Here is a 14,569-nt window from a genome sequence, read left to right as displayed (position 1 = left end):
AAGTACGAAAGTATTTTGCTCTAATAATTACTCCAATAAACAACAATATAATTTGCAATTTACTTTCGTTCTTCATATTTTGCACAGTAAAATATTTGATGTCACGATAATCCAAGAGGATCGTATATTCGTGGAACGGGGTATACCAAATTTCATGTCAATCCAACTGGTTTTTTTTATTTAGAGCAAAAACCGTGAGTAAACGTACTATAAACTGTTATTTTTGCAATAATTTATTAATAACAAAGTCGGAACATGGTTTAAGCTATCACGACTAGTGGCAATCGATTTAGCGTATAAAAATACTATGAAAAAGACTATACAAACTTGCTGTACATAGCGCATTATTTCAAGCGTTTCGACGAATACACAATTATTTTGTTATTAACAAAATAATAACATATTTTGAGTAATCGCGACTAGTCGCATTCGATTCAGCGACCAAAAATACACTAGAGAAGACCTTAACACTCTCAGTTTATTTACAGGGCTTCTAATAATTCCTGAAAAATACCTAATTTTACCATAATTTGTTAATAACAATTAAACGCGCCACATTTGGGCTTCCAGACCACTTCCATTGGATTCAGCGACCCAAAAAAACCTATAATACCACCATCAAATCACGGTGGGCTAGAATTGGAGGTAATATCAACTTCATTTGAGTATTCTTTGGCAATCCAGGCGGCATGGGGGCGTGCATTTTCATTTTCCAATAAATGGTGCATATGGATCAACAAATCGCCTCTAGGGATAAAGCACAATTCTCTACGCGATTCAGAAGATATACGAGCCCACACCATAACTGAATCCTCTTGAAAACCAGCCAAGTGCTAAAAGACCACTCGGCATATTGTTGAATTACATCTCCAGACTCTTTCGCGGCCATCCGGGGAATGTGGACAAAATCATTGGTGAACATCACATTTCTCCAGCGAGTCGCCTGCATTCCAATCACCATGCTGCCTATAGAAAATCAAAAACAGAAAACAGATTTAAAAGAAGATTAAAATTTTATTTTTTACACGAAATCACGAAAAAGTTTTGAAATTATTTTCTGGTGGCATGTTTAATATCATTTTATATGGGGTAAAACCGCAATTATTGATTGTAATGAGAATTCATTTTTTTGTTTAATTTTGACGTTACGATTTTAAATCCGGAAATAATTTTCAAAAAATTCTAATAAGTATAAAATTATGACAATGTAATTTTCCGCAAATCGCCAGGAAATTTTGACATTCCTGTCAAAATTTCTTGAAGAAAAAGTCAGGACTTCCTTACTGTAAGGAAATGTCATTTCCTTACTGTAAGGAAATGATATTTCCGTACAGTTGTTAGTGTTCTACATAAATGATAGAAAACACATTGCTTATAAGGAATTAATTTATATTAATTATGTATGCATTTTCGTACTTTTCTCTTGATTTCTTTGGCAATAATTCTAATGAAGCAGTATTCACTGCCTCAACCAGCTCTGGAGGAGTCCCAGGAATGGAAATTTCATCATCACTTATCATTTTACTTTCGAGAACACCAGCAATTAAATTTATAAGCGTCAAGTTTGACAATTCAACCTCAATACGTTTCCATAGTAACCCAAGTAATTTTATTAGGAATTTCAAAGCACCATTTATTTGGGAATAAAATTATCGCGTTTTTTTTAAATCAATCAATATCTGTCGAATTTTAAACGATTTGCGGAAAAATAGTATGTTTACCTCGTAGGAAAAGCCACATTCCTGGACTCTGTGTTGCTAAGTCTCGGCTTGCGCCTCGACTTAGCAATCTTCACAGTCGTCCAGGAATGTTAAGCTTTTCCTACCCGGTAAACAATGTACTATTTTTATAATTTGATTATAAGTTGCACTAATAGTTTAAATATTACCTATTCTTTTTAACAACCACAATCTTTCTTTTTTAGGTACAATTCGTCTTAGTTATGGTTCATGCATTCCAACTGCTGTTCATTGACTGCAACTACCCCAAAGCTTTCGTCTGGTGGATCGGAATGCACGCATTTATGTTTTATTTCCTATTCTCCAACTTTTACAAAGAAACTTACAACAAGCAAAAAAGGAAAAGAGAAGAGGTAAGTTTTTGTTTATTTAGTAAAACTCCAGCAGTAAACTTACTATTTTTGCTATCTAATCATTACTACGATCAATAAGCAAGTTAGTTCTATATTAGTCTAAGTCTTCTTATTTGATTAGCGTTGTCTAGGAGTTTGATGGCCTCGACATTCACATTATTGGAGAGCCTTTGTTCATGATTCTCAGCAAACTTACTAATTGTCTGGCTAACCGTATCCATCTGGTGGTAAAACGGCGTAAGCGTAAGGGGGTGAAGAGTCTCTAGGGGTATGGTGTTAAGCATATAGAGCTTAAAGTTCATCCCAATGGGGGGGTTATAACCTCCAACCCCCCTGGTTACGCCTATGGAGGTATCGATGAAGATCACAGTTTCTGAAGTACCAGGGAGCGTTGATGATGCTCCTTGCCACTTTACTTTAATATCGTTATTTAATTTGAATGTTACTTTCTTTAGTACAACCCCATAACTGTATCCCATATCTCCATATCGGTTTAAGGACTTGCTTATACAATAACAATTTGTAAGTAGACAAAGTGGATTTTTCTCCAACCAACCAATACATCTTTCTGAACTTAATTTCTAATTCTTCCTTTTTTTCTGCTTTCCAACGTAGCTTTGAATCTAACGTCATACCCAAATATTTTGCCGTACTTGTATAAGGTATTTTAACAGAGTTTGTTTCATTCAATTTGAGACGCCACCGCCTGGTCCAGATGTTAACTTGTTCAACAGAATTTTGTAACATCGTTGTTGCTTACTGGTGGTTTTTTGTATAGTTGTGAGACATGGACGTTAAAAACCACAATTCTAAACAAATTAGAAGCAATTGAATTGTGGTGCTATCGACGAATCCTAAAGATATCGTGGGTTTAGCAAACTTTCAATGAAGATGTTCTTCAAATGATGAATTCAGAACGTCTGCTCAGAAGCATAAAGAGGAGAAAAACAGAATACTGCGGCCATATAATTCGAGGACCTAAATACCATCTGTTTCGCCTTATAATACAAGGAAAAGTGGAGGGAAAGAGATAGCTTGGTCGAAAGAAACTTTCATGGCTGCCTAATATTAGACAATGATGTGGTTCCACAGTAGAATAATTATTTCGCACAGCAGCCGACAGAGAAAGGTTTCAGTAAATTGTAAACATGATGATGGCCAACGTCTGAATACACACACGGCCCCTAAAGAATAAGGTGGTTTTTTCCGACTTTGTTAGGTTCTAATGATGGGATATCTCTGGTATACAGCAGGCATAGCACTGGCCCCAGGACACTTTCTTGTGGAACTCCAGCTTTAACTTGTCTTAATTCTGTATATAGCGGTACGCTTTAATTACTATTTTTGCTAATTTTATTTTCTTAATTTTTATTAACTTTTCTCAAAACGAGATAATATGGGTCATATAAATTCACATGTAATATAGAAACCAGTTGCTAAGAAGGGCACGGTTTTACGAAACGAAATGTATCCATAACCATATGTTTTTGGTGTGTTCAGTTTCACAAACTGAACTTTACATACCTGTAAATTAATTACCTTATCAGACCTTATGTCGATAACTCACTGTGGACATGCATTCGAAAACATTTCCTAAAACTGCAGAAATGTTTCAACTTTTAAACGCCAGATCTAAACAATTTATTGCCTTTCTGGTCAGATGGTAGAAACATGAACAGATTAGCGTCTGTGGTTTCTTTCAGTCACTCAGTCGGTTACCACACCCCAGCGGCATCGGACGGCTCGCTGGGCCGAAACAATAACAAACCCTCTTACGAAATGTATAAGCAAAACACCTTTTTTATATATATATATCCGGGGTGTCATATCGGCTGACGCCGCATCCCCACACCTAACCGCCATCTATTTCTATCCTGGGCATCTTCCTCTTCCAAATCTCGGTGTTCCATGGCCTTCCTTATCGTGTCATTCCAGGATAGTCTTGGTCTTCCCCTTTTCTTCCTACCTGGGGGTTTCCATTTCAGGAGTTTCTTTGGCCATCGTTGGTCGTCCATTCTAAGTAAGTGACCGAACCATTTTAGGCTTCTTCTCTCGAGCCTGTCTACCGCTGTATCGTGTGCCTGCATCCTTCTTCTTATTTCTTCGTTACGTATTCTGTCCAATCGGGAGATTCCAGCGCTTCTACGTATGTAGTCCATTTCCACAGCATTGATCCTTCTTCTGGACTCTGCTGTTAATGTCCAGACTTCGCTTCCATACATGAGTACCGATTCCACAAATGTCTTCCCTATTCTTAATTTTGTAGTTCTGGATATATTTTTATCCCACCACACGGAATTCAAGCAACCTACTACCTTCCTACTTTGTTCAACTCGCCTTTGAATTTCTTTGTTGCCTAGGCCTTCTCTGTTTATTACAGCTCCCAGATATTTGAATTCTTCAACCTGTTTAATTGATGTGTTCTCTGTAATTAGGATTTCAAAGTGGGCGTCAGAATTCACGACTAGATATTCTGTTTTTTTCTATATTTATATTTAATCCCCATTTTTTGTAGGTTGAATACAGGCGGGTTAACATGAATTCCATGTCATACGAATCTTGTGCCAGTACTGCTTGATCGTCAGCAAAGTGGATGTTAAACAGGCAGTCATCTCTGATCATGATTCCCATTAGTCCACAACTTCTTTTCCATTCTTTTAAAGCGACTTCCAAGTATATGTTAAATAGCAACGGTGATAAGCTACACCCTTGCTTCAGTCCTTTTTCTATTTTTATTCCTTCAGATAGTTGTGTGCCAATCTTGACATATCCCACATTATCGCTGTACAATGATTTGATAATATGTATAATAGCCGGACTAACTTTCATTTCAACAAGGGCATGCCACAACTTGTTTCTAGGGACGGAGTCATATGCCTTTTCCAAGTCTATGAAGGCAATGTGAGTTTCTTCATTTACGCTCGTCCTTTTCTCTATAAGTTGTTGGATGACGAAAAGGTTGTCCACACATGAGCGTCCCGCAGTAAAACCACTTTGATCTTCACTTATTCTCCCTCTTGTCTCTACGTCTAATCTGTTCTTTATTATTCTGCTAAATAGTCTACTAATAGTACTGTTAACACTAAGGCCTCTGTAATTAGACGGATTACTATGTTTCCCCTTTTTGTAGATGCTCGAAATGTAGGATATTTTCCATTCTCGAGGAAAATAATTAGTTGCAACACATCTATTCATTAACTTAGTTAAGCGTTCTATAAGCATTTTCCCTCCATATTTAATCATCTCTATCATGATTCCTCCTGGGCCTGGAGCCCTGCCGTTTTTCATCGAATTAAGTGCTTTAACTAGTTCTGCCTCAGTTATTATAAGGCTATCTTCTTCTCTACGTACAACCTGTGTCGCCTGCTTTATAAATTCTTGTCGATCTTCACTAAATAAGGCCTGATAGTATTCATTCCAGTCTTGAGTTCGGATTGTGGATGGGCGTCTATCTGTTTTATTAGTTTTCATCGTTCGTAATAGTCTCCAGGCTTCTGTCGATTGGGTGCCACCTAATTTGCTTTCTACTTCAGCACACTTCCTAGACCACATTTCATTCTTGCATTTCTTTATTTCATTTCGAACTTGCCTTTGGATGGTTTTGTATTTTATTCGATTTTCTTGTGTACTATTTGATAGCCAAGTATTATAAAGCTTGTTCTTTTCTTTTATTTTATCTTCTATTTCAGGACACATCCAGAGCGGATTGTATTTCGTTTTACTTTTTTGTCCAAAGGCTTCATTGGCGGCTTGATGTAACGCTGTTAACAAATTATTATATTCTTCTTCCACGTCGTCCACCACTTCACGATTCTCCAGCTGCTGTTGAAGTCTATTTTCATATAGCTTTTTAGTAGTCTCGTCTCTAGTGAGGTGTATATTGTATTGTGGGATATTTATATCATTACTTTTTCCTTGAGCATTGCAGGGGTGTAGTTGCCTAAAGAAGGGAAAAGCTATTTCTGACCGTACTAAGAGATGATCAGACCCGCAATTAGCCCCTCTTCTTACCACTGTGTCTTTGACCACTTCCTTCGATACTTGTCTCGTAATAACAAAGTCAATTATAGACTTCTGATTAAGTGATGGCCGTGTCCACGTATATTGATGTATACGCTTATGTGGGAAGAATGTATTGCTAACCTTTAAATTGTACTGCTTACATACATTTATTATTCGTTCACCATTATCATTGAATGCTGGGTCTCCATATTGTCCCACAACATCGTCGTTATCTCGTATACCTACTCTCCCGTTAAAGTCTCCCGCTAGATATAAAGACTGTTCATTTTTTACAGTATCCAATTGGTCGCATAATTCCTGGAAGAAATCGTTTTTTACTTGTATTGAAGCGTCATCGGTAGGCGCGTATATTGAGAAGATTACAATTTGCCTTCCAAATTTCTGTAACACGATTCGTAAAATTCGTTCATTTACATGTTGTATGTCAATAATGTGCCGAAACAAAGTCTTCCTAATTAGAATAGCTACTCCAGAGCTTGCTCTTTCTTGGGAACACCTGACCAAATATGTACGTAATCTTCAAGATTTTGACCTTTTTTACCAAAACACCTTTTTTACCAAAAATAAATAAGTATATTATTGACAATTGTTTGCGTTTTAATTAATATTATTTTATATAATTGTTTCCGTCAACACACACACACACCTACCGGAATATGTATATGCTTTTTCATTTTTAACTCAAAAGTATCTATGGGATACATAGTCCTGTCGCCAGGGGGGGTACAACGGCCTCCTTTATTCAGATGGACTTACCCAAGTTTTTTTCATGTATTTTGACCCATAGAATACGAATTTTTTGGGTAACAGTTGATCCGGATGTCGATAAGATTGTTATTGACCAAGAACTTGAGGAATTACATAACAGAGGTTTCTCACAAAACAAAATATTTTTTTGTATTTTTTGGGTCATTCTAAGTAAAAAATGTTCTAACAAGTTTTCCCGTAGGATGCTCAGTTTTCGAGATAAACGCGGTTGAACTTTCAAGAAATCGAAAAACTGCAATTTTTAAACCCGAATAACTTTTGATTAAAAAATAAAATAGCAATTCTGCTTAGCGCCTTTGAAAGTTCAAGTCAAATTATATCGGTTTTGATTATTTGCATTGCTAAAAATTTATTGTGTTGTTGTTAAACAAAGCTACAAACACCTAGTGCGTGAGTGATGTTTTCTATGATTTCTCATTTAAAATCTAACGAGTAGGTAGAATAGGTACTAGTTTAATCGAGGCTATTTCTACGTAGCATGCGTTAAAATGCATGTAAAGGCACGGGAAACACTATGTGTTTATAGCTTTGTTAAACAATAAAAAAATAAATTTTTAGCAATGCAAATAATTAAAACCGATATAATTTGACTTAAACTTTCAAATGCGGTAAGCAGACTGGCTATTTTATTTTTTAATCAAAAGTTATTCGGGTTCAAAAATTGCAATTTTTCGATTTTTTGAAAGTTCAACCGCGGTTATCTCAAAAACCAGCCATTCTACGAAAAAAATTGTAGAAACATGTTTTGCTTAGAATGACCCAAAAAATACCAAAAAATGTTTTGTTTTGCGAGAGATCGCGGTTATGTAATTCCTCAAGTTCTTGGTCAATAACAATCTTATCGACATCCGGATCAACTGTTACCCAAAAAATTCGTATTCTACGGGTCAAAATACATGAAAAAAACTTGGGTAAGTCCATCTGAATAAAGGAGGCCGTTGTACCCCCCTGGCGACAGGACTAACATAAATATTATTGAAGTGTCAGGAGTCTGCGTTGGATATATTTGAAGTTTGTTAATAAAAATGTCACGATTGAAACGTTTTAAGGTCTTATTTTGATTATAATTAACATCATTTTATTATTTTTTTTTAATAACTTATTTTAGTAACCTTGTTGAATTCAATGTGTTTACCGAAGGTACCATTATGGCAGGTTCATCCTATTCATATGTATATACAAGGTGTAACAAAAATGCAAGTCATAAATTAAAACACATATTCTGGGACTAAAAATAGTTCTACTAAACCTAACTTACCTTAGTACAAATGTACACCTAAAAAAACTTACAGCCCTTTGAAGTTACAAAATGAAAATCGATTTTTTTTAATATATCGAAAACTATTAAATATTTTTTATTGAAACTGAACACATGGCATTCTTATGGCAGGAGCATCTTAGAAAAAAATACCAGTGAAATTTGTACACCCCATAAAAATTTTATGGGGTTTTGTTCCCTTAAACCTCCCAAACTTTTGTGTACGTTCCAATTATATTATTATTGTGATACCTTTAGTTAGAAATAATGTTTTTAAAACTTTTTTGCCTCTTAGTATTTTTTCGATAAACCAGTTTTTATCGAGATGCGGCTTCTTTTTTAATATGCTTATATACAAATTTTATAGAGGTTTTGTTCCTTTAAACCCCTCAAATGTTTGTGTACGTTACCATTAAACTATTATTGTGGTACCATTAGTTAAACACAGTATTTTTAAAACTTTTTTGCCTCTTAGTATTTTTTAGATAAGCGACCTTTCATCGAGATGTGGCTTCTTTTTTAATACGTTTCAAAATATACCTGTTAATACGTTTCAAAAATGTAAATTAAAAATAAATTTTCAGATATTAGCAGGTCTCTCTAATCGTACTTAACCATATAGATATGTGGTGGATTCGACAAATATTCAAAATATCTCGATAAACACTGGCTTATCGAAAAAGTACTAAGAGGCAAAAAAGTTTTAAAAACAATGTGTTTAACTAACGGTACTACAATAATAATTTAATTGGAACGTACACAAAAGTTTGGGGGGGTTTAAGGGAACAAAACCCCAATAAAATTTTTATGGGGTGCACAAATTTCACTATAATTTTTTTAAGATATTCCTGCCATAAGAATGCCACGGTGAGCTTAAAAGACGTTATTATCTAATTTAATATAGCTTCAACTTTTGTTGTTGGAATATCTTCTACAACTCAAAAATAGACAATACAAGACAACATTTAAATCCGCTAAGCGTCCCTTTTTGAAAAAATCGATTTTTTCTAAAGAATATAAATTTCTGAAAAGTAACATTTTACATAAATATTTTGCAATAACAATCGTTACAATCGTTTGAAAAATGAAAGAAACGTTTATTCAAACTTCTATATTAATAGTACATGAACACAGCAATATATAAATACAGGGTGGGCCAAAGAAAATAATCCCCCTCTATATTTAGTAGTTATTCGATTTTAAAAAAATGCCGAAACAGGTCGACTTTTATTTTTATATTGCAATTTTTTCGCATATATTTCATACTAGTGACGTCATCCATCAGAGCGTGATGACGTAATCGATGATTTTTTTAAATGGGAATAGGGGTCGTGTGGCAGCTCATTTGAAAGGGTGTTCAATTCTCTATGCAGTAATAAAAACATTGATCATTATTTATACAGGGTGACCAAAAAATATTTTTTGAATTAATTAATTGACGCAAAAAGAAGAATGTAGTACTTTTAATTTATTTATCTCAAAATACATTGTACTGCTGTCAGAAAATAGAAACAATGTTTATTTCACAAATAAACATTTTTTTTTCGCTTAAATTAAATCACAAACAGCCTCCCACTTACCTCTTTTGACAGTTTTAACATTTAATTTAAGCGAACAGCAATGTTTATTTGCCCAATAAACATCTTTTTTTTTATTTTCCGACAGCCATAAAATGTATTTTGAATTAAATAAATTACATACATTCTTCTTTTTGCGTTAATTAATTTAATTCCAAACATTTTTTTTTGGCCACCATGTATAAATAATATTATTGTGTATATTACTGAATGGAGAATTGAACATCCTTTCAAATGAGCTACCACACGACCCCTATTTTCATTTAAAAAATCATCGATTACATCATCACGCCCAGATGGATGATGTCACTAGTATTATATATATGCCAAAAAATTGTAATTCAAAAATAAAAATCTACCTGTTTCGGCATTTCCTTAAAATCCAATAACCACTGCCAAATATCGAAGTCGACTCTTTTTTTTGGCCCACCCTGTATAAACAAATACATACCTAATTTTTTTCTTTTATCCACTAGTTTGCAAATTAAAAAAATGCAACGGGTGGAGGATATGTGGGAGGGTTCAAGAAAGTCTTCAAACATTTCAGAAATTTATATATTTTTTAGAAAAAATCTTTTTTTTTTTTCAAAAAGGGCCGCTTAGCGGCTTTAAATTTTGTCTTGTATTGTCTACTTTTGAGTTGTAGAAGATATTCCGACAAAAAAAGTTGAAGCTTTATTAAATTAGATTATAACGTGTTTCAAGCTCACCGTGATGCCACATGTCCATTTTCGATTAAAAATCTCTAATGGTTTTCGATATATTGAAAAAAAATCGATTTTCATTTTATAATTTCAAAGGGCTGTAACTTTTTTTATGTGTACATTTGTACTAAGGTAAGTTAGGTTCAATCGAACTATTTTTGGTCCCAGAATATGTGATTTAATTTATGACCTGCATTTTTGTTACACCCTGTATAAAGGGTTGTCTACAGCTAATGCCGTTTCCCTTCCGTCAGCCAGTACTTCCATTTTTTTCGATCTTCCCAGTCTCTGTCGTCCAACCTTTCTTAGACATGGCTTCGTCGACTTCGTTTTTTCAAGATCTTCTCGGTCGTCTTCTTCTTCTTGTTCCTCTTGGGCTCATCCTATTCAACATGTTTTTAATCACACGCATATAATATGCAAAGAAAGAATGCGGTTGTTGTTTCTTTTTTATATTTCCGCTATTCTGTAAGATAAAGTTGAAAAATCTTAATAACAAAACAATCTGTTTCAGGCTTTGGCAAGGAAACAAAATGGAGTACATCAAAATGGCGTCGAGAAGAATGGCAAACACAACATTGGTATTTGCTTCACCAGCCAAACTGCTCTTTATGAGCATAGCAATAGCAACGGAGTTAATGGAGTCAATGGAGTTAGCAAAGCCAATGGAGTTAACAAATCCAATGGAGTTAACGGACTCAGTAAAGTTAATGGACTCAATGGAGTCAAAAAAATGGGCAATGGTTATACTTCTGAAGAAGCAACTAACTTGAGGAACAGGACCTTTGTGGACAAAACGGATACAACAGCGTAACCCATATAATATTTAAAGTGATTGATTATAATTATCATCACAAATGTGTATATAGGATGGTGGTAAATCGACATAAAAAGTATTTTCTATAAAATTTAATATGGAAATAGTTTTATATTAGATTTTTTAGACACTGACGATTATCTACAAATTATATTGTAAAATATTAGTGTAGGTCAGTACTTAAAAATGTAAAAAGAAGATAGATAATATACAGTCCGTCCAATATACTTACCGTTGCACGTCATTATATCTACGTCAAAGCTCTAAGTTGAGATTGTTGCCCAATTACAAAAACTTCTTGAATTCATTTTGAATCAAATGTACCACATAATTATTGCGGAAGTCGATTGTACAACAAAACAGATTAATATTCAATGTAAATAAATAAAAACTTTAGAAAAAGAAAACAAGAATTAAGTTATAATCTTACGTTAAAGTAAATAATAAAAACAGTAAATTTAATAATAGACCAGCAAGGATCTGTTTTTAGGTGGATGTGAGAGGTGGCATTCGGATTTTTGCTGATAAAGTTAGGTGATAACTTCGTTAATAATAATAATTGACTTATGCTCCTTCTCAAATATGCCCGGAGCATTAATAAAAAAAAATAAAATATCTAAAAATTTCAAAAAATTTCATTTTTTTTTTCTACTTTCTTTGCTTATAACTTTAAAACGATTCATTTTGGAACAAAGTCGTATAGCAATAAAACAACGATAATTAAATTTTCTATCAGATACGATTGGTTAAAAATGTCTTAATTTAACACCCTTGCTGCAAAATAGCAATAAATATAAAATAAGGGGGCAAAACAAGCCTGTCTTATTCAATGTTTTTCCATCACTTAGATTACACTTGGAACCTTCCTAATTCGCTTAGAAAATTTTTGTAATGTGATAAAACCGTCCACCAAATTTCATTAAAATTGACTTACTAGATTTTGCATAATAATTTTGCAATCTAAACTTTTTTTAAAAAATTAAAAATTTTTAAATTCTTGCACAACAAAAACTAGAACATACAAAGATTTTTCAATTTTTTTATATATAAAGAAGCACTCCACGTATCTAATGCACTTTACAGAATTGAAATCGGATTATTTAAACAGCCTCAGCAATGTTTTAAAGTTATAAACAATTTTTTGGCTCATAAACAAATTAGTGCTGTGTCCAGGAGGGGGTGCTACGGGCTCCTTTATTTAGATGGACTTACCCAAGTAGGTTTTTTTATGTATTTTGACCCGTAGAACACGAATTTTTTGGGTAACCGTTGATCCGGTTATCGATAAGATTGTTATAAACAAAGAACTTGAGGAATTACATAACATCAATTTTTCGCAAAATAAAACATTTTGTTGTATTTCTTGGGTACTTCTAAGCAAAAAATGTTCTTACAAGTTTTTTCGTAGGATGCATAGTTTTCGAGATAAACGCGATGGAACATTCAAAAAATCGAAAAATTGCAATTTATAAACGAGAATAACTTTTGATTAAAAAATAAAATAGCAATTCTGCTAACAGTATTTGAAAGTTTAAGTCAAATTATACCGGTTTTAATTATTTGCATTTCTAAAAATTAATTTTTTTATTATTAAACAAAGCTATTTTTATAAGCCAAAAAATTGTTTATAATTTTAAAACATTGCTGAGGCCCCTTAAATATTCCGATTTTAATTCTGTAAGGTGTATTAGATAGGTAGAGCACCTCTTTATATGTAAAAAAAATTAGCCAACTTCTAAATGGTCTACTTTTTGTTCAGAAAGATTTTAAAAAATTTGAACTTTTTTAAAAACATTTATATTGCAAATTTATTATGCAAAATCTATTAGGTCGATTTTAATGAAATTTGGTAGACCATTTAAGTAAGTTATAAGAATTTTCTAAGCGAATTACTAAGGTTCTAAGTGCCACCAAAGTGGTTAAGAAACATTGAATAACAACAGGCGTATTTTGCCCCCTTATTTTGTATTTATTTCTATATTGCAGAAAAGGTAATACCTTAAGACATTTTTTAACCAGTCGTATATCATACAAAATTCAATTATCTTAATTTAATTTTTTTACGACTTTGTTCCAAAACGAAATGTTTTAAAGTTATAAGCAAAGAAAGCAGAAAAAAATCGATTTTTTTCGAAAATTTTAAATATTTTAATTTTTTTATTAATGTTCCGGGCATATTTGAGAAGGAGCATAAGTCAATTATTATTACTGAAGGTGACACTTTATCTGCAAAAATCCAAATGCCACCTCTCACATCCAAAAATACACGATTTTTAGAGATTAGTCCTGGTCTATAAAACAAATACTTATAGTAAAGAATAAAAACAAATATGAAGTGTCATCATCGTAACTGTCATAAATGTTACCAATTTATGCCTGTCATAAATGTCACCTTTGTTCGATCGCATTTAGAGTGTAATCCGAACAAGTGTGCTTTATAAAAACGCTTTAGATTCCACTTATAGAAATTAAATGAAACAAGTTGGGGTATGTTTCTTTAAATGTACATTAATAGAAATCTTCCAATATTATTTCTACGCGTATATTATAAAATATGTCTAGTGGCTGTAATTCCCGTGTATTCGGCAAAATGATTCTAAAAAGGAACATACCTACCGCCTAAGTATTTCGTGTTGGTATCATGTGACGTCACGAGCTATGACGCGGATGACGTGCAACGGTAAGTATATTGGACGGACTGTAGTTACATTCAAATTCAATAGGGAAATCATCCTAGATGAATGGTGTATGTATGTATGTATGTATGTATGTATGTATGTATGTATGTATGTATGTGTGATATGTGTATATCTCTACATTTCATTATATTCTTCATAATTAGAAGAACTTGGAATGGTAGGTGATTGTAGACATTACGGGAGTAAAAACCTATTTGAAAAATCATTGTAAATAGATTTAACTTATATTAAATACCTATTTAGATAGGTATTTAAGTACAATATTAGATGTACATTAGTGAAATAATTTAATAATAATATGTTTAACCATATATGTTTTTAAACAAAAAATTGTCAAAATTTTTAGTATTTCATAATAAAATTTCTTTAAAAAGATACTATGTCATTTTATTTAATTATTAGACTTACTAAAGACGAAACATGATTTATTTTCGTTGGTAAGTAATTAAGTTTTAAAAAATAATTAAAATCCTTTATAAAAGGTACATAATTTATTAAAATTTCCTTAAAAGGGCTACATCACAAATGCAGAACGTTTTCGATCTGAATACAGATCATCATCAGTGCTGAACAGGCTAAGCCACCAAAATTGAAAATGTAGGGTAAAGACCCTTTAAAATGATACAGTCAT

At 33.0% G+C, this 14,569-nt stretch overlaps 1 protein-coding gene across 5 annotated transcripts in view; it reads left to right on the top strand.

Moving 5' to 3' along the window:
• LOC126879981 (elongation of very long chain fatty acids protein-like) overlaps positions 1-14,313 on the top strand; it is a 374,900-nt gene extending 360,587 nt beyond the window's left edge. For all 5 annotated transcript variants that reach the window (XM_050643430.1, XM_050643429.1, XM_050643432.1 and 2 more), the window contains 2 exons: positions 1,925-2,092; positions 10,937-14,313. In XM_050643430.1, coding sequence (XP_050499387.1) covers positions 1,925-2,092; positions 10,937-11,236 — 468 coding nt within the window. In that variant the 3' untranslated portion in view covers positions 11,237-14,313. The remainder of the gene's footprint in view (positions 1-1,924; positions 2,093-10,936) is intronic.
• Positions 14,314-14,569: the final 256 nt, after the last annotated feature.

Source organism: Diabrotica virgifera, chromosome 2 (genome assembly GCF_917563875.1).
Source record: "Diabrotica virgifera virgifera chromosome 2, PGI_DIABVI_V3a".
NCBI classification, from domain to species: Eukaryota; Metazoa; Arthropoda; class Insecta; order Coleoptera; family Chrysomelidae; genus Diabrotica; species Diabrotica virgifera.
Note: the sequence above shows the minus strand (reverse complement) of the source record. Positions and strands in the feature narration are given on the sequence as shown.